The following is a 22,722-nucleotide window of genomic DNA, read 5'->3' on the forward strand; positions in this document are numbered from 1 at the left end:
AAATCCCTGGCAAACAAGGACGAGTTAGTCACCCTGGCTGTGTCCTGTCATGCTGATTCAGGTCCCTGTCACACACGTATGTTGTCATGTGTTTTCCATATGTACATGTGTATATGTGTGCATGTGTTGTGTGTGTAGGTTTGTGTGTGTGTGTGTGAATTTATTTACTGGCTTACAAAGCGAAGACAATCCCTGCCTCTCCCAGGCATCCACCGGCTTCCACCCCCACACCCCGTCGCTCTGCTGCGTCCTGCCTGATGGGCGCTGGGCTTCCGTTTCTCGTGGGGATCCTGCAGTTTCTCAGCCCCATGCACTCTGGGACGAAGTTCAGCTCATATCAGGCCCAGTGGCGTTTACAGGCTGAATGTCACTCCCGATCTTTCCACCGAGGGCCTCTGTGATTTGGAGGCTTTGTCAGGAAAGTGGAGCCTCATGGAAAAGCATCCTGGCTAAAACATGCGGCTTCTTCATCAACTCAATCTAATCATCCCTTGGTGTTCCTCTTTGAGACCCCAGGCAGCCATCCCTGTCCATCTGTCTCAATAGGCTTCGTCCAGATAGAAAATTAAATGATGGGGCGCAATATCCTCGGCTTGATGGGTGAGGGAGGGATCGATGCAGCCCAGGGGCGCCGTGAGCTGTGAGTAACTTCCTGGTGGAGGCGCCTGCCCTCCCTCCCCCGCAGCCCTCCAGTGTCAGTGGAGGTGATGGCTCCCAGAGGAAGGGACGAAGGGCGGCACTGAAGTTCCCCAGGCGGCATCTCTGCACGGCCCTCGCCTCACACTTCAAAGTCGACTTCATGGGGCCAGGGGAAAGCCCTCGGAATGTGGGATGGATGAGTGAGCGAACAGGTGCACGGGCAGACAAGTGAATGGGCGTCGTCTTCCTGGCCACGTTGCTAACTTGTGTGACTTCGTCACCTGGGAAGAGTCAGGAGACACAGGGAGCCACTCTGCTCCCAGTGCCGGCTCCTGACGGTGGGGAGGTGGCCGTGAACAAAGTCGACAAAAACGCGGGCCTCGTGGGGTTTGCACTGCATTTGGGAGAGGCAGGAAACACGCAACTGCAGGAACATCAAGCTTTCCCCCGGCAGGGCGGGGCCTGCATCTGCTGACGGGAACTCAGCGTAGACAGGGTCACAGGGAAAAGGCCAACGATGTGTTACCGTGCACATGAACACGGGGGTCCCGCAAAGGTGGGACTCCAAGCAGGGACAGACGACTGAGGTTTACACCCAAGGCGACAGGACAGATGGGGCTTGGGGCTTCCTGAGGGGTTACAGGGGTGACAAGATCACAGGAGGGCCAGGGGAGGAAAGGCGTCTGGTTATGCAGATAAAAATCTCTCGGGTAACCAGGAGCTGCCCTCGAAGCATCAGCAGCAGCCCATGCTGGCGGCATCTCTGTCCGATGTGTCAGTGTCAGGCATCAGTGTCCTTTTAAGGCCTCTGAGGGGGTCTCAGAGAAAGCCCGTCTGCCTGGTGTTCAGCTCACCCCTATAGCTTTCCTCCACAGACGAAATCCGCCCCCAACACACACACAAAAAGACAGGTTTTCAGAGCGATCCCGTCTGCAGCTTCCCTGAATAAACAGCTGGAAATACATCCCAGAAGTCTATTCTGGGGTGGTGTATTTTGGTTTCCTTCACAACCCAACAAGTGGAACACAGGTCAGGAGGTGGAGGAAGGTAGAGAAAAATAAATCAAGGCAGAAGGTCCCTGGGGTGAGGGTGCCATTTCCAACAGGACAGTCAGGGCACCCCACTGAGCATGAGATTTGCCCAAAGAGCTGGCAGAGGTGCCGGGGCCGCTGTGTGGCTGTCTAAGATCAAGTGTTGCAGCCCCTCCTAAGGTCCCAAGGAGGGAGCTGCTGCAGGAGACAGCCTAGCCGAGACGGGCGAGGCAGGGGCGGGTGGGGGAGCAGAGGCTGGAGCTGGATGTAGTGGCAGAGTCAGACAGAACGGAGCCTCCCAGGCCATGGTCCAGGCTCTGCCTTTTACTGTGGGAGGGATGGGGAGGCTTGAGCAGAAGACAGCTGGCTGAGGGCACAGGGGTTGCTCTGGGGCTGCCCTCCTGAGAACAGGCTGTGAAGGTGGGAGTGAGACAGCAGAGCCGGCTGGGAGAAGGCGGTGGTCGAACCGGAGAGCAGTGAAGGTGGTTCGAGGCAGACCGATCCCAGGGGCCTCACGTAGGCAGAGCCAACAGGAATGGATATTTGGGACGAGAGAAAAAGAGGGGTCATGGTGTCTGCAAGTTTCTTGGCCTAAGCAAGCTTTAAAGGGTGGAGCTGCCTTTAAAAATGTGAGTTTTAAAGTGTGAGTGACACTTAAATCTCATCACCTACCTTAGCACTATGTTGGCTGTAAGAGGCAATTGGGATAATTTTGTGTTTTTATCGTATAACTCTGTTACCTTCTCGGAGCTGGCACCTAAAACCCTTCATGAAAGGCCGGCGTTCACAACAAAGCCTGCCCTTAACCTCCCTGCCTCCTGCCCACAGACAAGGCGGCCAGTGGAACTAGACCCTTTAAGGACTTTACATAGACTATTGAACTGAGTTCTTATGATAACTTGTAGGTTAGATACTGCTATCACCACGACTTTAAAGCTGAGGGAAACTGAGATGCAGAGGGGTTGAGTGACCTGCCAAAGGTCACAGGGCTGATGGGGAGCCACAAGTGAACTCGCAGTACAGTGGCTGGTTTTATGTGATCAGGAGCAGTGTGCCACAGAGGGTGTCCCACAGCAGCTGCTAAATGAATCCTTGGCCATAGCATGGGGAGAGCCCAGCCCCTGAAGCTGGACCCGACCAAGGCTGTCTGTGTGTTTCCCTGAGAGAGAGTGGGCAGAGATCCATGACTCCACACCCGTCTCTCCCCATCCCTAGAGTAAGGACATCAGCCTGGAATAAATAAATGGCACCCTTAAATGAAAGGGATGAGAAGGGAGGAAAAAAAAAAGGTGGGTCTTAGATAGCCAGGGGTGGTGGTCAGCTTTCCCTGGGAACCCCCAGCTCTGCAGAGCCTGCTTCTGGAGTCTGGGACTGGGCCCCAGTGGGGCATGTTAGACAAGCTGGCATGGAGAAGGGAGGCAGCTGAGCTCAGCCGGAACCCCAGGTGTGCGGGGCACTGGCCCATCTCCCAGAGTCAGCCCTGGAGCTCCACGGCTCCAGATGACTAGCCGAATCCAAATCCACTGGCCTGTTCTGTCAGGGTCTAGGTGCTGGAGTGCGCACGGAGGCCGATGTAGAGGAGGAGACACTGAGGAGGAAGCTGGAGGAGCTGACCAGCAACGTCAGTGACCAGGGGACCTCGTCCGAGGAGGAGGAAGCCAAGGATGAAAAGGCAGAGCCTAACAGGGGCAAATCAGTTGGGGCTCTCCCCCAGGCAGACCCAGAGGTGAGACTACCCCCTAGAGGTCTCAGAAGGACCATGCAGAGGTAGGGGCAGGGATGGACAGTCCCAGCTGGCCGCCACCCTCCCCAGGGAGGCAGCACGGGCAGGGGCACACCAAGAGCCCTTGATGGGGTCTGCAGTTGGTGGCCGGCTCCTGGCCAACCAGCTCCCGGGGTTCAGAGAGGACAGCAACGTCCTCTCTGGCGAGTCCCCATCTGGGTGAGACCCCACACCCCCTCCTGCTGCCGGTCAGCCTCTGTCCTTCTCTTTCCTAGGTGGACACGGCTGCGCATCAAACCAACAGACAGGAAGAGAGCCCCCAGGGCCCTGGGGAACCTGTCCAGCACAACAGGACCACAGATGAGGAGCTGTCGGAGCTGGAGGACAGAGTGGCAGTGACAGCCTCAGAAGTCCAGCAGGCAGAGAGCGAGGTAGCCCGGAAGGCACAGGGGAGCACTGGGTTCCGCAAACACAGACGGTGACCACACCCAGGCATTGAATATCTGCCAGCTCTGACATCTGCCAGCTCACACCGACCCTCCCCACTGGCCCAGCACGCACGGCTCTGAAGGCCAGGCATGAACCTGGGCGTTTCTGGGGGACTCACCTGGTCCGCCACCCCCTGAGCCCTCCACCCCTTCCCTTTTTCCTGTTCAACTTGGTGAGGGACAGACAGGGTTTTCACCAAGAAAAAGGTGCTAAACACACAATCCCTGACCCAGGATGGGGGCCTAGAAGCAGGCCTGGAATTTAGGACAGCCCCAGACCTCAGCACTGGACTCTGTCCTCCCTGGAGACCTACAGAGAGGAGAGGGTCTGCCTCTCAGACTGTGGGGACAGCCAGGCCCCACGGCCCTCCTCCACTTCCCTTCTCATCAGCAGGTGCCTGTCACTCCCTGAGGAAGAAGGGCACGTCCCCTAGAGCTGTTCAAGGGGAGCAAGTCAGGCTCTGGACTTTACCTTCATGTATTCCTTCTTGCTTTGCAAATAAGCTTTAAATGCCTAGAATGTAGCCCACATTGTGTAGGTCATGAAAGATCCGGCGCGAATGTCTTCGACAAAGCCCCTGCCTTCCTGGAGCTTGTTTTTAGTGGAAGGAGATAAACAGCAAACAAACAAGATCATTTGGGTTCATGAAAAGTGCGATTAAGACAATCAGTGAAGACGAGCCCCTAGAGTGCTCAGGGCAGGGCGATTGAGATAAGGCAGTCAGGAGGGATACTAGGAAAGTAAGGCAGCCTGGCAAATCCAGGGGGCAGGAGTCCGGGTGGAGGGAGCAGCGTGTGCCAAGGCCCTGGGGTGGCAGTGAGCTTGGCGCCTGCAGGGATTAGCCGTGAAACCCTGACACCAGGTCAGAGTGATGAGGGGAGAGTGTGAGGAGGGTGGACAGCAAAGGCCCCTGGGGGCCACTGGAAGGATCTGAGTAGGGGGTGATGGGGCCTGCTTCTAATTTCCAGAAGCTGCCCCCAGCTGCTGTGGGAGGAGGGGCCTAAGGAGAGAGGGGTGGAAGGGGGGCCAGGCAAGGATGACACCAGTGGTGGTGGCTGACTGCTAGGTGAAGAGTAGCCACTACTGTCCTTGCCAGTCACGGCCCCTCCTCCAGCCCCTCATGGGAGCCAGACTCCCTGAGACTCTAGAAAATGCACCCGTCCTGCCTTCCTCCGCCTGGGGTGACCCACAAGAAACACCCCCCCTTCTCAACAACCATGGAAGATAAATGCCAAGGAGACCACCAAGACGGGCATGGGGCTGGGATGCCAATCTTAAGGGAAAACACAAGTAAAATTGGCTCCAGGAGTGAGCTGGGGGCAGCTGCTCTTTCTGTCCATGACTCTGAGGCGGGACCTCGGGCGTCTGTCTGATGAGTCTTCTGTCTCTGTCCTCTCGCAGGTTTCAGACATCGAATGCAGGATTGCAGCGCTGAGGGCCGCAGGGCTCACAGTGAAGCCCTCGGGAAAGCCCCGGAGGAAGTCAAACCTCCCGGTGAGTGGGAGGACAGTGGTGAGTGGGGGACAGTGGTGAGTGGGCACAGTGGTGAGTGGGGGGGACAGCGGTGAGTGGGGCACAGTGGTGAGTGGTGGGACGGTGGTGAGTGGGGCACAGTGGTGAGTAGGGACAGTGGTGAGTGGGGGGGACAGCGGTGAGTGGGGACAGTGGTGACTGGGGCACAGTGGTGAGTGGGGACAGTGGTGAGTGGGGGGAGAGTGGTGAGTGGGGGGACGGTGGTGAGTGGGGACGGTGGTGAGTGGGGGGACAGTGGTGAGTGGGGGGACAGTGGTGAGTGGGGGGACAGTGGTGAGTGGGGGACAGTGGTGAGTGGGGGCACAGTGGTGCTTCGGGGCACAGTGGTGAGTGGGGAGAGTGGTGAGTGGGGACAGTAGTGAGTGGGGACAGTGGTGAGTAGGGGACAGTGGTGAGTGGGGGACAGTGGTGAGTGGGGGACAGTGGTGAGTGGGGGGACAGTGGTGAGTGGGGACAGTGGTGAGTGGGGGGACAGTGGTGAGTGGGGACAGTGGTGCGTCGGGGACAGTGGTGAGTGAGTGGGGACAGTGGTGAGTGGGGGACAGTGGTGAGTGGGGACAGTGGTGAGTGGGGACAGTGGTGAGTGGGGGACAGTGGTGAGTGGGGGCACAGTGGTGCTTCGGGGCACAGTGGTGAGTGGGGAGAGTGGTGAGTGGGGACAGTAGTGAGTGGGGACAGTGGTGAGTAGGGGACAGTGGTGAGTGGGGGACAGTGGTGAGTGGGGGGGACAGTGGTGAGTGGGGGGACAGTGGTGAGTGGGGGACAGTGGTGAGTGGGGACAGTGGTGAGTGGGGGGACAGTGGTGAGTGGGGGGGACAGTGGTGAGTGGGGACGGTGGTGAGTGGGGGGACAGTGGTGAGTGGGGGGACAGTGGTGAGTGGGGACAGTGGTGAGTGGGGACGGTGGTGAGTGGGGGCACAGTGGTGAGTGGGGGACAGTGGTGAGTGGGGGGGACAGTGGTGAGTGGGGACAGTGGTGAGTGGGGACGGTGGTGAGTGGGGGGACAGTGGTGAGTGGGGGACAGTGGTGAGTGGGGGACAGTGGTGAGTGGGGGGGACAGTGGTGAGTGGGGACAGTGGTGAGTGGGGACGGTGGTGAGTGGGGGCACAGTGGTGAGTGGGGGACAGTGGTGAGTGGGGGGGACAGTGGTGAGTGGGGACAGTGGTGAGTGGGGACAGTGGTGAGTGGGGGACAGTGGTGAGTGGGGGCACAGTGGTGCTTCGGGGCACAGTGGTGAGTGGGGAGAGTGGTGAGTGGGGACAGTAGTGAGTGGGGACAGTGGTGAGTAGGGGACAGTGGTGAGTGGGGACAGTGGTGAGTGGGGGACAGTGGTGAGTGGGGGGACAGTGGTGAGTGGGGGGGACAGTGGTGAGTGGGGACAGTGGTGAGTGGGGGGACAGTGGTGAGTGGGGGGGACAGTGGTGAGTGGGGACGGTGGTGAGTGGGGGGACAGTGGTGAGTGGGGGGACAGTGGTGAGTGGGGACAGTGGTGAGTGGGGACGGTGGTGAGTGGGGGCACAGTGGTGAGTGGGGGACAGTGGTGAGTGGGGGGGACAGTGGTGAGTGGGGACAGTGGTGAGTGGGGACGGTGGTGAGTGGGGGGACAGTGGTGAGTGGGGGACAGTGGTGAGTGGGGGACAGTGGTGAGTGGGGGGGACAGTGGTGAGTGGGGACAGTGGTGAGTGGGGACGGTGGTGAGTGGGGGCACAGTGGTGAGTGGGGGACAGTGGTGAGTGGGGGGGACAGTGGTGAGTGGGGACAGTGGTGAGTGGGGACAGTGGTGAGTGGGGGACAGTGGTGAGTGGGGGCACAGTGGTGCTTCGGGGCACAGTGGTGAGTGGGGAGAGTGGTGAGTGGGGACAGTAGTGAGTGGGGACAGTGGTGAGTAGGGGACAGTGGTGAGTGGGGACAGTGGTGAGTGGGGGACAGTGGTGAGTGGGGGGACAGTGGTGAGTGGGGGGGACAGTGGTGAGTGGGGACAGTGGTGAGTGGGGGGGACAGTGGTGAGTGGGGACAGTGGTGAGTGGGGGGGACAGTGGTGAGTAGGGGACAGTGGTGAGTGGGGGACAGTCGTGAGTGGGGGACAGTGGTGAGTGGGGGGACAGTGGTGAGTGGGGGGGACAGTGGTGAGTGGGGGGGACAGTGGTGAGTAGGGGACAGTGGTGAGTGGGGGACAGTGGTGAGTGGGGGGGACAGTGGTGAGTGGGGGGACAGTGGTGAGTGGGGGACAGTGGTGAGTGGGGACAGTGGTGAGTGGGGGGGACAGTGGTGAGTGGGGGGACAGTGGTGAGTGGGGGGACAGTGGTGAGTGGGGACGGTGGTGAGTGGGGGGACAGTGGTGAGTGGGGGGACAGTGGTGAGTGGGGGGACAGTGGTGAGTGGGGACGGTGGTGAGTGGGGGGACAGTGGTGAGTGGGGGGACAGTGGTGAGTGGGGGGGACAGTGGTGAGTGGGGGGACAGTGGTGAGTGGGGGGGACAGTGGTGAGTGGGGACAGTGGTGAGTGGGGACGGTGGTGAGTGGGGGCACAGTGGTGAGTGGGGGACAGTGGTGAGTGGGGGGGACAGTGGTGAGTGGGGGGACAGTGGTGAGTGGGGGACAGTGGTGAGTGGGGGCACAGTGGTGCTTCGGGGCACAGTGGTGAGTGGGGAGAGTGGTGAGTGGGGACAGTAGTGAGTGGGGACAGTGGTGAGTAGGGGACAGTGGTGAGTGGGGGACAGTCGTGAGTGGGGGACAGTGGTGAGTGGGGGGACAGTGGTGAGTGGGGGGAGTGGTGAGTGGGGACAGTAGTGAGTGGGGGGACGGTGGTGAGTGGGGGGGACAGTGGTGAGTGGGGACAGTGGTGAGTGGGGGACAGTGGTGAGTGGGGGGACAGTGGTGAGTGGGGGGAGTGGTGAGTGGGGACAGTGGTGAGTGGGGGGACAGTGGTGAGTGGGGGGACAGTGGTGAGTGGGGACAGTGGTGAGTGGGGGGACAGTGGTGAGTGGGGACAGTGGTGAGTGGGGGGACAGTGGTGAGTGGGGGGACAGTGGTGAGTGGGGGGACAGTGGTGAGTGGGGGGACAGTGGTGAGTGGGGACAGTGGTGAGTGGGGACGGTGGTGAGTGGGGACAGTGGTGAGTGGGGGGACAGTGGTGAGTGGGGGGACAGTGGTGAGTGGGGGACAGTGGTGAGTTGGGGCACAGTGGTGAGTGAGGGGGGACAGTGGTGAGTGGGGGACAGTGGTGAGTGGGGACAGTGGTGAGCGAGGGGGACACAGCAACCCCAGTTGAGTTGGTGCCCCCCGAGGCCTCCCCACAGCACACATGCCACCGTGGGCCTGATAGCAGGATCCTGGACCCCTCACCTCCCTTCCCGTGAACATCCGGCCTGAGTTTCCTCATAGCCAGTTACCAATTGTGCCTTTGTTGGGGTTCATTTTTGTTTATTATTTGTTGTTTCTACCATAAAAAGGCTCTTTATGAGGGGACTCTGAGCCTCTGCTCTGAGGATCTGAAACACTCACACACTCACAGTGTAAAATCCAAAAGGAGCCGCCTGAGTCATGTTGCCTCATGTTGAAAGCCTTAGTCCGCTGCCACGTGAAGATGGATGTGACTAGAACGGATGGCGCGGGAGGTTCACATCAGCGTCAGGCCAACATCCTCCTCTCCTGATCCCATTCGGGAATCTTCAGACAAAACCGCCCTGATGAGGACATTTGGCGAAAGAATGAAAGACGTCCTGAGGAGAGTCCCAGATAGGGTCATGATGGAAAATACAGGACGCCCAGTTAGCTTTAAATTTCAGATCAACAACTAATAATCCAGCATAAGTATACCCCATGCAACATTTAGGACTTACGCTAAAAAAAATTAGCTGTTGATCTTGTGAACACAAAATATCTGAGACAGGTTTCAGTCAATTTGGAAAGTTTATTTTGCCAATGTTAAGGACACACCCATCACACAGCCTCAGAAAGTCCTAAGACTTGTGCCCAAGGTGGTTAGGGGTACAGTTTGCTTTTATACATCTTAGGGGGACATGAGACGTCAACCAGTAGGTGTAAGATGTACCTTGGTTTGGTCCAGTAAGGTGGGACAACTCTTAAGTGGGGGTTTCCGGTTGTAAGTAGGTAAGAGACAAAAGGTTGCATTCTTTTGAGTTCTTGATCAGCCTTCCACTGAACACACAATTTAGTGTGGCTCAGTGAGTCTGCATTTTTACATAAGCGATGGGGGAGAGGAAGCAATCAGCTATGCAGGTGAGCCTCAGAGGGATGACTTTGAATAGAATGGGAGGCAGGTTTGCCCTAAGCAATTCCCAGCTTGACTTTTCCCTTTAGCTTGGTGACTGTGGAGTCCCAAGATTTGTTTTCTTTTCACAATTGGAAATTCAAAGTTCCCTGGGTATCCTGCATTTTAATTTGCACACTTTGGCGCCCTAGTCCCAGAGTCTGGGAGCGGCATACTGGGTGTGGCTGCGCAGTCCCAGCAACCCCAACCCAGCGTGTATAGACAGCATCCATCCTTACATCCAGCTGACCCATGCCCGTGCTCCTCCCTGTGGCTGGAGGTTCAACAATAACGGAAAGTCTCTCCTTTGTCCTCCAGATATTTCTCCCTCGAGTGGCTGGGAAACTTGGCAAGAGACCAGAAGACCCAAATGCAGACCCTTCAAGTGAGGCCAAGGTATATGTTACTCCATCCAAGCCCCAGACACCCGACGAAGGTGGAAGACTGCACCCCTTCCCAGCAGTGTGGCAAGTCCACGGGTGGCGGAGCTGCAATGTCCAAACAGCTGCCCACACAGCAATGCCCACACCACTGCCACAGCATCGTGGCAACTCCTGTGGGTTGGCTTCCTCCGTGGCACACACCTGAGCTGGGTTTGTGTAGATGCATTTGTTGAAAATCCAAGAAAGCCCAGTAGGGGAGTGGGAAAGTGAGATGGGAAAGGAAGGAGGCAAGCATCTGACATGAAGCAAACCCACACAGGCCGACTGTGGCTCAGTTCTCCTGGGGGCTCTGGAGACCATGCAGATCACACCCCAGAGTTAATTCCGCGTAGGAGCAAGGCTGCCGGCACTTATCCCTTCCACACCCGTCAGTCCTGAGTAAGGGCCAGGTCCTGGGCCACACACATTCCCAGGCCCTTCTGCCCTTCCCTGAACAGGCACAGAGGGCCCGTGGCCTGGGGACTTCCTCCATCTGGGAGACAGAGGCGCTGGCTGCCAGAGGTGAAAACACTCAGGAGCCAGTGTGCTAGAAAATGGCACAGGGACTCGGGGGGTGTGAGCGGGACCCACAGATGCAATGCACAGAGGGCGGAGCCAGCCTGGGAGGGAGGAGCTCCCTGCGTTTAGGTGGAGTGGTTAGCAGTAGGGTAAGGGGTGCCATGGACAGCACCCCAGGAGGAATGGGCTTCAGCTTCAGGCCCTACCTGCAGCCCAGCGCCGCAGGGAGCCTGCAGGAACATCTAGCCACTCCTCTTCACAACCCTGGCAGCTCCTCCCAGTGACACATGGTGTTTCCAAAAGTCCATCTTTCCACATGTTGTTTACAGCACCCAGCGGGTAGGCAGTGCTGTTAACCCTGTTGTACTGATGAACAAACCAGCCGGCTCAGGGCAGTGGGTGAGCTTGATCAGGATCACAGACAGGAAGTGACAGCGGGGTCTCAGCCCAGGCCATGCCTGACACCCACACTCTTCTCTGGTGGGGGCGCTTCCACCTTTGTCCCCGGAAGCCTAGCCTGACAGCTTCTGCAGCGCCTCTGGGAGCCGCCCACAAACCAAGCCAGGCAAAATCCCAGGGTGCCAGACACCAGGAGAAATTTCTAGGGGAATTAGGCCATTTGGCTGTCTCTTCACTTCCCTGAAAAGCCAGACAGAGAATGGATTTCTTATCACACGGTAGCAAGGTAATCAACTGGAAAAGAGACAGGAGGAGAGGTGTGAGGACCAACAGTCACGGGGACCTGGGAATCGTATTAGCCACAAGGGATCTTCCAGTATCCCTGTAAAGAGAGCTACAGGCCCACTTTACAGAGGAGGAGACCGAGGTTCAGAGAGGGTAAGAAGTGAATTAGCCGGGCGTGGTGGCTCACACCTGTAACCCCAGCACTTTGGGAGGCCAAGGTGGGCGGATCACGAGATCAGGAGATCGAGACCTTCCTGGCTAACATGGTGAAACCCCGTCTCTACTAAAAATACAAAAAACAAAATTAGCCGGGTGTGGTGGTGGGCGCCTGTAGGCCCAGCTACTCGGGAGACTGAGGCGACAGAATGGCGTGAACCCGGGAGGCGGAGCTTGCAGTGAGCCGAGATCGCACCACTGCACTCCAGCCTGGGTGACAGAGCCAGACTCTGTCTCAAAAAAAAAAAAAGAAGTGAATTAATTGTCCATGTCACACAGTGGTAAGGGGGTAGTGCTGGGATTTGAACCAGACCTGCAGGGCAGAAACGTGTGCTCTTTCTGCCATACCACCCAGATGTGGCAGCTTCCCCAAAGCTGAGCATCTCTTATTTCAGGCATTTCGTGCTTAATTTATTGAAAATGTCCATTCTAATGTTGCTAAAGTTCATATATTGCTAGAGAGCAGAAAACAGTGGGCCTGGTTAATTAGAAGCTGGAAGAACAATAAGAAATCCAAAATTAGTTGACAATTCCTAAACGTCACAATTTGATAAAGGCGACACTCTGTTTCTTCTAGGCAACGGCTGTGCCCTATCTTCTGAGAAGAAAGTTCAGTAATTCCCTGAAAAGTCAAGGTAAGAGCCCTCTCCTCCCCGCACCCCTGTGGGCCTAGGAAATGAGCTTCGGGGAGGAAAATGACCAGTCACAGCTCTGTGTGTTTCTTCATAATCTGTGGGACATATCTCATGTCCTGACTCCCAAAAAACATTCCCAGTGCCACTCGGGCCACCTTCAGGACCCAGCGAGTTGGTGTTCCGGACAGCTGGAACTTGCTGCTTTAAGCGTGCAAAGGCGGCCCTGGTGGCAGCGGTGATGGTGGTGGTGTTTCCATGTTTTTCTACATAAATTGTCCTAACGTGGTTACACAGTTCCTGGCCTTCTTACAGAAAGTATGGGTCATCATTTAGCCTTCCTTGAAGGCTGGGTGGTGACAAGGACATTAGTTTTGTCCTGGACAAATGGGATGTGAGGCCTCTCCAGCATGTGGCCGGGCTCTTGGGGTGTCTGTGTGCTCATCTCATTCACTCACCTTGTGACCCAACCACTGCTCACCAGAGGCTGGTAGCTCCTCTCCCCATTCAAAGTCCCATCCCTCTGCTGTCGAGCTTTTTCAGGCCCCCAAGCATTGTTGGACTGATCTCCTGTTGTCCCTGTTTTCTGAGCTTTGTCCTCACACACACCATCATTCAAACTCTGCCACAGCTGCAGTCCTAGCAGACAGTGTGTGTCCCTCCTCTGCTCACAAGCAATCCTTGGCCCCCAACTGCCTGCAGGATGAAGTGAGATTTCTTAGCATAGCCCTGCAGACTTTGACCATTTGTCACACACTGGAGCCAGCCTGCCCCCTACTACACCCACCCAAGGATGCACTTCCTTCCCGTGCGTAGGACAACACACAGCGGACGCTGGTTTCCGAGCACGCCAAGCAGGCACGTGCCTCCACACCTGGGTGTGCCCCCTCCCTGCCCGCCTCTGTCCTGTGAAGTCCTCCAGGGCCAAGTATGAAGCCTCTCCCCCAGGGCTCTCCACCGCCTCCCTGCAACACCCGGCACATCGATCCCTCTTTCCAGCCAGCTCACTCCTTGGTCAGTCAGCCACCCCACCTCCATGCCAGCTCACTCTTTGCACGCCCTGAGCTCCCAGCACACGTTCTGGTCAATCCTGGGACAGAGCTGGTGCCCAGGGCCATTTGGGGCTAATCCCAGATTCAGGGTCACCAGCCAGGAGGGCAACTTTGCCAGAGATGACCCGCTAAGGAGCTGCCAGCAGGGGCTCCTGGAGAGCCATGTGCTGGCTCTGAGGGGAGTTTCCAGCACATCTCGTGGGCCGAAATCCAGGTGGAGATTCTTGTTTTGTTTTGTTTTGTTGAGACAGGGTCTCACTCTGTCGCCCAAGCTGGAGTACAATGGCATGATCTCAGCTCACTGCAACCTCTGCTTCCCGGGTTCAAGTGATTCTCCTGCCTCTGCCTCCTGAGTAGCTTGGATTACAGGTGCCCGCCACCATGCCAGGCTAATTTTGTATCTTTAGTAAAAAAGGGGTTTTCACCATGTTGGCCAGGCTGGTCTTGAACTCCTGACGTCAGGTCATCCATCCACCTCAGCCTCTCAAAGTGTTGGGATTACAGGCGTGAGCCACCGCGCCCAGCCAAGAGATTCATATTTGTAGCAGAAGGACAAAGGGCGATTCCCTGCGTCCTCTGTATGACTGGTTTTGTGAAGGGTAGACTCTGTCCTATCCAGAGACCTCACTCACGTCCAGTCCAAGGCCAGAATAGCTCACCCCCAGCCCCCTGAAGCTCACAGGAATTTTGGGGTCTGAATGGCAAAGTTGAGGCCTGACCCTTCACATCTCTCCCCGCCATCGTCACCAGCCTCCGCCAAGGTGGCCAAGGGGGCTTTTCACTGTCTACAGAGGCCAGCCCCGCACACTGGCAGGTCCTCCGTCCTCCGTCCTGGGTCCGCGGGCCCTCATGCGACTTCACTGCTCAGGAGGCGTGATCCCTCGAGTTAGGTGATTCCCTCCACAGAGGTTAGTCCTGGAGCAGGGATGGATGGTCGGCAGGCCAGGCCAGAGGACCCTGCAGAGAGAAGAACAGCACAACAGCACAGCTCCAGGAGGTGGAGCTTGCAGTGAGCCACTGCAGGAGCACGCTGCAGAGAGAAGAATAGCACAACAGAAGCTAACTCTCAAAAAAGGAAAAGGACAAAGTCCTGGCTTGTAGCATGTGCCAGGTTCTGTGGCTTAAATGCTCCCACCCTGGCTGATCGCAAGCTCCCAGGTGATGTCACCGAGCGTGGGGTCAGGAAGATGTGCACACAGTCAGCTCTCAGGAGCCATGACAACTGGCTCCAGTCAGGCAGGCCACAGAAGACATGCAAAAGTGAAGAAGGGTGGGTGCCTGCACCAGCCACTTGAACACCAACACTCAACTAGGATGTGAGGCCAGATGCCCCCAGCTACATAGCCACGGCCCCGGGGGGGGCCTCTGCTGAGGGTCAGAGTCTGAGACCCCTTGGGCTGTTGCTGTGTCTCACAAAGGAAAGGCAAGGAAGCCGGGCATGGTGGCTCACACCTATAATTCCAGCATTTCAGGAGGCCGAGGCGGGCAGATCACTTGAGGTCAGGGGTTCGAGACCAGCCTGGCCAACATGGTGAAACCCCATCTCTACTAAAAAATACAAAAATTAGCCAGGCATGGTGGTGCGCACCTGTAGTCCCAGCTACTTGGGAGGCTGAGGCAGGAGAATCACTTGAACCCCAGAGGCGGAGGTTGCAGTAAGCCAAGATTGCGCCACGGCACTCCAGCCTGGGTGACAGAGCAAGACTTTGTCTCAAAAAAGAAAGAACAAAAAAGAAAAGAAAGGCAAGGAAATGCAGAGACCGCACACCAGTGCAGTGCGACGGGCCTTTCTGCTGTTTCATTAGTGTGAATATTTCTGGGGCCACAGTGAAGTAGAATGTTAATGCCTGCGCCAAAGCAAAGGAGAAAGAAGTTGGCAAAACTGTTTATTTGCATGACAGCTGAAATGCAAATACTTTTTTAAAAATATGTGATGTGGGAACTTCTTAAAAGGGGATGTGGGGATGTGTCCATTTTTATTCTACCTTTTGAATTTCTGAGGAGGCCAAGGCACTTGTTTGGGCTAAGTATGTGATTGATAAAGCACCATCCCTCTTCCTGTTTTCCCCAAAGGCAAAGATGATGATTCTTTTGATCGGAAATCAGTGTACCGAGGCTCGCTGACACAGAGAAACCCCAACGCGAGGAAAGGAATGGCCAGCCACACCTTCGCGGTAAAGTTTTCTCTCATTCTCTGAGGAGTTTTTAAAATTCAGTGACCCGTCAGGTTTATGTATTAAGTCTTCAGAGCAAAGAAAATGGAGATAAACAAAACAAAGATTCAGACCTGAGAATCAAAGCAAAAAGTAAAGTAAAATCTTTGCCAACGAGGGCTTGAAAATCTAAATACTTTGAAATTAGAATAATATCTTCTAGTGTTTTAGAGCTTTAAATTTTCAAATACCTGCTGTCCACACACCCCATTGGATGAGGACCTGTGTCACTGACCCAAATTTATAGCCAAGAAAACAGAGGCAGAGAGAGGTTAAGTAAAAAACCCCAAGAGAGTTCACCTAATATTGTGAAGAAAGCAAACCCAGGGTTTGACTAACTTGTCCATGTGTGTATGTGTGTGGCTGTGTTCACTCCTGTGTGTCATTTGACCAACTTGTCCATGTGTGTATGTGTGTGGCTGTGTTCACTCCTGTGTATCGTTTGTGTGTACTGTATGCATGTCTGTGTGTTTGTGCACACCCATGTGTATGTACCTGCATACACACCCAAGTGTGTGTGTTACCACAACGAAAGCACAAATTTATTGAAAAGAAAGTGCACTCCACAGAGTGGGAGTGGGCTAGAGCCAGTGGCTCAGGGGCCTGGTTACAGCATTTTCTGGAGTTTAAGTGCCCTCCAGAGGTTTCCCATTGGTTACTTGGTTACATCCTATGCAAATGAAGGAGTAGCCCCGACCAGTGTGATCGGTCACAGGAGACAACCAATCAGAGGCTGAAGGGAAGTTACAAAGTTACACATGAAGACTTGGCCGATGACCAGTCTGATTGGTTGTGAAAGGGGACCAATCCGAGGTACTTTCCAGTTTCATCTGAGATGCAGTGGAAAGGGGGCGTAGCAAAGGGAGTAGCTGCTGAACCTTTTGTTCCTCAGGCGTGGAGAGGTGGGGTTTTCATTTTGATTCAGTTCTAGGAAGTCAGCACGAATTGGCCTTAGGTTCCCTGCCTCCAGACCCTATTCTCTTGCCTCACGTGCATGTGTGCACAAATGTATAATCTAAATTTGTGTCTACCGATGTGCACATCTATGTACACACCTGTGTATTTGTATGTGCATGCCCATGTGTGTCTGTGTTACATGCCTGTGTATGTGTGTGCTTATATGTGCATGTGTGTTTGTACTTTACAGAAACCTGTGGTGGCCCACCAGCCCTAACGGGACAGGACAGAGCAGCCCTGCACTCTTTTCCCTCCACCACAGCCATCCTGTCCCTCACTGGCTCTGTGCTTTCCACTGTATACAGTCACCATCCCAGTGAGAGACAAGAAGGAGCGCCCTCCACGTGGACTCCCATCTGCAAGTGGACAGCAACATTCAGTCCTGCACTGCTCACCTGGGTTTACTGATGACTCCTGGCTGCCCCACCAGCCTCTCTGATCTCTGAGAAACAGCTAAGCTTCTGTGACTTCCCTTTAGGACAATGTTGTGTAAATCTTTGAAGACCTTTATACTGTGATCTTTTACCCCTTTCACTCTTGGCTTTCTTATGTTGCTTTCATGAATGGAATGGAAAAAGAGATGACTCAGTTACGGCACCAGCCATATGTGTATTCTTGATGGTCTATATCAGGGCGTGAGCAGATGTTTGCGTATTTCTTGTGGGTGTGATTGGAAATTAGGCATCCAGACAAGTGACTGAACTAATGATCTGCTGAATAATGAAGGAGGAATAGACACCCCGGCCCCCACCCTACATGCACCTGCTCTGCAAGTTCCCATGTGATCTGTAAACCAGGGGAAATTACACTGTGGTCAAGGGCAGAGCCTGCACATGACAGCAAGTGAGCATTTGATAGATGCTCAGATGCTAGTGCAGAGAGCCTGCTAGGAGAGGGAGAGACAGCAGGCAGAGCTCCAGATGGGCAGGGAAGAGGCCTGGTTCTAGCCTGGCTCTGCCACTCACTGCAGTGGATCCAGTGGGGCAGAGGACAGAGGGTCACAACCAATGAGGGATGTCTGCCAAGGATGGGGGTGCAGAGACCACAGGAGTCAGCTTGCCACTCACCCACTGGTTACATAGATGATCTCCCCTCAGACAGCCTGGGACTCAGAGTTATTTCCTAGTATCTGTGTGCCCCATCCAGTTTTAAGTGGAGCCCTCCGAGACTCTCCAGAGCTGCCTTTGAACATCCTAACAGTAATCACATCTCACCCTCCCTGAGGTTCACTCTAGACAGGACCCAGTGGCTGCATTGCCTTTGTCAGAGGGGGTGCTGAGAGGAGTGGCTTCTTTTGGAATCAAACAGTAGAGACAAGAGTCAAACCTTGTGTCTTCAAGGGTTGACCAAGTTAAGTGTTTCCTGCCCTCTCTGAATAAGACACTTCCAGGAGCTCTCCAATCTCTTACTTAAAACTAAGGTTTGAATCTCAAAGTGTTTTGCTGGGAGGCAGATACTCCTGCATCTTCAGGAGACCTGTGAGCACACATTAGCAGCTGTTTCTCTGACTCTTTGTGGCGTCAGATAAAAATGTGGGAGTTTTTCCATATAATTCCCAGCATCGCTTATAAATTCTATTCTTCGAAAAAATTATTCAGGCTAGGCAAGGTGGCTCATACCTATAATCCCAGCCCTTTGAGAGGCCAAGGTGGGAGAATTGTTTGAGGCCAGGAGTTCGAGACCTCCTGGGCAACATAGTGAGATCCCATCTCTACAAAAAACAAAACAAAAAAATTACCCAAGCATGATGGTATATGCCTGTAGTCCTATCTACTTAGGAGGCTGAGGCAGGAGGATCACTTGAACCCTGGACGTTGAGGCTGCAGTGAGCCATGATCACATCACTGTACTCGAGCCTGGGCAACAGAGTGAGACCTTGTCTCTTAAAAAAATTAATAATAAATAAAAATAATTCTTCAGAGTTCCTTTCCTAGCAGATGGCTATTCTGGAGTCATGTAGTGGAAGCTGCATACAGGCAGGTCAGGGATCCTTGAGGCTGGTGTACCCCAACCAGTACAGCTGCTGGCTCTTTGTTTCCAGCTAAAGATTGACAGAAGTCAGTGGTTTCTCTATGACTCCAGATGGGGATTAGAGACAAGCATTTAAAAGATTTCTCCAAAGTTTTATCCTCCAACAGTCTTATTTATAAGGGGAAAAGGAAAAAAGTTTTAGGAAGAGTTGAATGCACAGATCTCCCAAAGATGCTTCTTACAAATGAGCTGTGAGTGTGCAGCAAAATTGCACTCCCCAGATAATCCAGTATCCAACATATTGCAATATAGCACCCAGATCACCAAGGGATACCTTGCCTCACTGCAGATTATTGGGGTGAAACACAATTTGACAGGTGTAGCTCCCAGCTCTCAGGGATCAAACCAACCATGCACTACAGTGTTGCAGTTTCACTGATTTTATATCAAGCCATTGTTTCTGTAAGTTCCAAAGATTTTCACTTTCCAACAGCTCTATCCAAAAGAACCCACTTTACTGGGGGCCAAAAACCCATCCCCAAAGAGTAATAGTAATGGTATTGTCACTCACTGGGCTTCTGAGACCCCAGCTCTCCACTTTAGCATGCTGGTGACAGCCAAGTAATCCTCACATATTCACAATGCTCATAACTTCAAAGTTATTCTTATAGAGAATATTTATTACATATGAAATTTTTTTTATTTTATTGGGATAAAACAGAAAAGATAGATATGCAAAAGAAAAAAAAGATACATAAAAGAAAAAGAATCATCTACCCACTAGCAACCACTGTTAAGTCCTTCCAGACATTTGTTCACATATTAGCTTTTAATTAGAACTCCCACAAGTTAATATACTAGTATATTAGTAGGTGAGTAAAGCCCATTCCAAACATTACCGCACGCCTATATCTTCCCAGGAAAGAGCCAGCCCCAGAAATAAGTATTTTACCCCTGTATGCTACCCATGTTCCCCTGAAAATATCTACAGCAAAGTCTTCCCAGAGATAGCCTTGCTGGTGCCTAAATGAACAAACTGCTCAGCTATTTCCAATGAACACACCTGCAGCTCAGTGGCATCTGGGCTCAGAATTCCAAGGAAATGGCCATGCTGGGGAAAGAATTATTTTGCTACATCACTACAGACACTTGTAACAATCTATGATTGTTAATTTTATGGGTCAAATTGGCTCAGCTGTGGTGCCCAGATGTCTGATCAAACAACAGCTAAGATGTTTCTATGAAGGTATTCTGTAGATGTGATTAAGGTTTACATCAGTAGACTTTAAAGCAGATAACCTGCCATAAAGTGGGTGGGCCTTACCCAGCCAGTTGTAGGCCTTAGGAGAAAAGATTGACGTGCCCTGAGGAGGAAGGAGTTCTGCCTCCAGACAGCCTTCAGACTCCAGTGACAATTTCACTTCTTCCCTGGGTCTCCAGCCTGATGGCTAGTCCTGCAGGATTCAGACTTCCCAGGCCCTGCAATCTTGTGAGCCAATTCCTTAGACTAAATCTCTCCTCCCTCTCTCTCTCTCTCTCTCTCCCTCCCTCTCTCTCTCTCTGTTCTCGCTCCTCTCTCTCTTCTCCACGCACACACACCCTATTGGCTCTGCTTCTCTGAAGAGCCTTGACCAATGCACAGTCCCTATATAAGAGCCTTGTCTGATGTTCAATTGAGTCTGTGTTTGAAACTTGTAAGCTGGTTAGATGGGAGCCATGTGCAAGGACAGGGAACACCGTTTATTTTTATCACAAATGCAATGCCAAGGTTCCAGAGCCGAGGCCACGTGGGGTAGGAGAAGCCTTCCTCTGCTGCTCAACTCTCACTAGCACTTTCTCTCTCAGTTCTCAGAGACGCCACTTTCTGGATGACTCACACTTCAAAAGCAGCTTTCTAATTTACAAAGAGGAGTGTTTTAAAATCTCACAGGAGTCTGGATTTTCAGAAGCCATCTACATCAGAAACAGCTTTTCTGGTAACTGAATATTGCTCTTGCCATGGCTGTTCCACAGCTGCAACTCGATGGCTTCCAATTCCCAAGGTTACCTCTCCCATCAGGCTGTGTAGTGTCTTCCTAGGAGGCCAGAAGAAACACACAGGCCACAGCCACGGTCCAGTTTCTTCTGGGAACAAGCACAAGGGAGAGACATTTCATCACTCCACTCAGGCACACATTTGAAGCCCTGCATGAGTTTCCTGTGGGTGCCATAACAAAGCCCCACAAACTGGTAGATTACAACAGAAAGTTACTCCCTCACAGTTCAGGAGGCCAGAGTCCAAAATCACAGCATCAGCAGGGTCATTTCCATCTGCAGGGCCTGAGGGCGGGCAGTTCCTGGCCCCTTCCAGCTGTGAGGTTGCTGGCATCCTTGGCGCTCTTTGGCTTGTAGCTGCCTCCCTCCAGTCTCTGCTTCCATCTTCACATACCTTTCTCCCTGTGCATTTCTGCACGTCTGTCCTCTTCTCATCAGGACACCAGTCATTGGATTTGGGGTTCACCTTAATCCAGGATGACCTCATCTTAACTAATTACATCTGCAAAGATCCTAGTTTCCAAATAAGGTCATATTTGAGATTCCGGATGGGAGACTCCAACCCACTACAGAGCACCATTATGGTCCAAGAACCAAAACCAAAACCAGTTATCCATCAAACCAACCGTCCATCATGGTGCTGTTGCTACTTACCAAGTGCCTGCTACAGGCTGCACATTTACCATGTTGGGGGTGAAAGCTCAAAGATCTCAAAACTGAAATGCACCCCAGAGTAGGGTCCTCTCCCCATGTTGAGCACAGGAAGAAAGACTAGGAGGGAGGGAGGCTCTCAACTTCGGGCTCTATTTTATATATTTATTTATTTATTTAGAGACAGAGTCCTCCTCTGTCTTCCAGGCTGGAGTGCAGTGGCACAATCTCGGCTCACTACAATCTTTGCTTCCCTGGTTTAAGTGATTCTCCTGTCTCAGCCTCCAAAGTAGCTGGGATTACAGGTGCCCACCACCACACCTGGCTAATTTTTGTATTTTTAGTACAGACAGGGTTTTGGCATGTTGGCCAGGCTGGTCTCGAACTCCTGGCCTCTTGTGATCCACCTGGCTCGGTCTCCCAAAGTGCTGGGATTATAGGCGTGAGCCACCGCACCTGGCCTTGGGGTTCCTTTAATTGCAAAGAGCAGAAATCCACTGAAATCAGCCCAAGTGAAATAGCAAGCGTGAGAGAAGAACACAGAGCCTTCTCTTGGGAACCCAGGAAAACCCAGCGATCCAGTGCAGCAGCCACAGGGGCTGGGGTGGCTCTGCAGTGGCCACGGCCTCGAGGCTTCTTGGCCCCCCTTGTGCCCTTCTCCTCCCCCTTGACCATGAACTGCTCCTTGGCCTGTTCAGCAGGTGGCCTCTCTCAATGGCCTCTCCAACCCCCAACTCTAGGACAGTTCCCTCCAGTGGCCACAACTTATTTTTCCAGATGCCCAAGAGATAGATGGGCAGGGCCATGTACATGCGAGTTGCTGGCCAACCTAGAGACAGCGCGTGCCAGAGGAGAGGTCGCCTTGCCCAGACAAGCAGGGCAGCAGGTAACTTCAACCCGTTCACACAGCACAACACTCCCACACAGTGCATTCTCTTGTTCTCCCACTTTACACAATGGGTTTCAGAAACAGGTCACTGCCCAAGAGCATGAGGCTCTCACGGTGTCGAGTGCACACCTGTTACAACAGTTTGCCAGCCGGAGACCTAGACCCAGGGCAGCAAACAGCACGCTGGGCCAAAGCCAGCTGTGGCCTATCTTCCTAAGTGAGGTTTCATGGGAGCCCTGACACACCCATTCATCTGCCTTTTCCCCATGGCTGCTTTTCTGCTACAACAGCAGATTTGGCCAGCTGCCACCAAGATCCTATGACCCACAAAGCTGGACATGTTTACTCTCTGGCCCATGACAGAAGAAGTTTGCCAGCCCCGTGTTCAAGATTGGATTTGGAGCGTCACCTACAGACCACAAGCAAAGGAGCCGGCAGGTGGCAAGCAAAGGAGCCGGCAGGTGGCAAGCAAAGGAGCCGGCAGGTGGCAAGCAAAGGAGCCCACAGGTGGCAAGCAAAGGAGCCGGCAGGTGGCAAGCAAAGGAGCCCGCAGGTGGCAAGCAAAGGAGCCGGCAGGTGGACACCGTGATACAGTCCCTGACTCGGATGATCCCTTCTTTGCTGCGGGGCTGCTCTGCCTTCTTCACTCCTCCCCGCTTCTACCCGCAAGACCCTCCTCCCTAGTACTTTCTCCGGGTCCTTCACTGAGTTGTTTTTCTCGTTCCACCCTCTGCCACCTGTCCTCTATGTGCCTTCTCTCAGGTGTACCCACCTTTTCCTGGCTGTTCACAGCCA

General features: G+C 54.0%; 1 protein-coding gene across 5 annotated transcripts in view; it reads left to right on the top strand.

Annotated features, from left to right (window-relative positions):
- MLPH (melanophilin) overlaps positions 1-16,982 on the top strand; it is a 65,487-nt gene extending 48,505 nt beyond the window's left edge. For 4 of the 5 annotated variants that reach the window (XM_055291098.1, XM_055291099.1, XM_055291102.2 and 1 more), the window contains 7 exons: positions 3,211-3,396; positions 3,669-3,824; positions 5,284-5,376; positions 10,006-10,083; positions 12,106-12,163; positions 15,286-15,386; positions 16,573-16,982. In XM_055291098.1, coding sequence (XP_055147073.1) covers positions 3,211-3,396; positions 3,669-3,824; positions 5,284-5,376; positions 10,006-10,083; positions 12,106-12,163; positions 15,286-15,386; positions 16,573-16,599 — 699 coding nt within the window. In that variant the 3' untranslated portion in view covers positions 16,600-16,982. The remainder of the gene's footprint in view (positions 1-3,210; positions 3,397-3,668; positions 3,825-5,283; positions 5,377-10,005; positions 10,084-12,105; positions 12,164-15,285; positions 15,387-16,572) is intronic. The other variant, XM_055291101.1, reaches the window with a different exon arrangement.
- Positions 16,983-22,722: the final 5,740 nt, after the last annotated feature.

The sequence above is a fragment of the Symphalangus syndactylus genome, chromosome 8, assembly GCF_028878055.3.
Source record: "Symphalangus syndactylus isolate Jambi chromosome 8, NHGRI_mSymSyn1-v2.1_pri, whole genome shotgun sequence".
NCBI classification, from domain to species: domain Eukaryota; kingdom Metazoa; phylum Chordata; class Mammalia; order Primates; family Hylobatidae; genus Symphalangus; species Symphalangus syndactylus.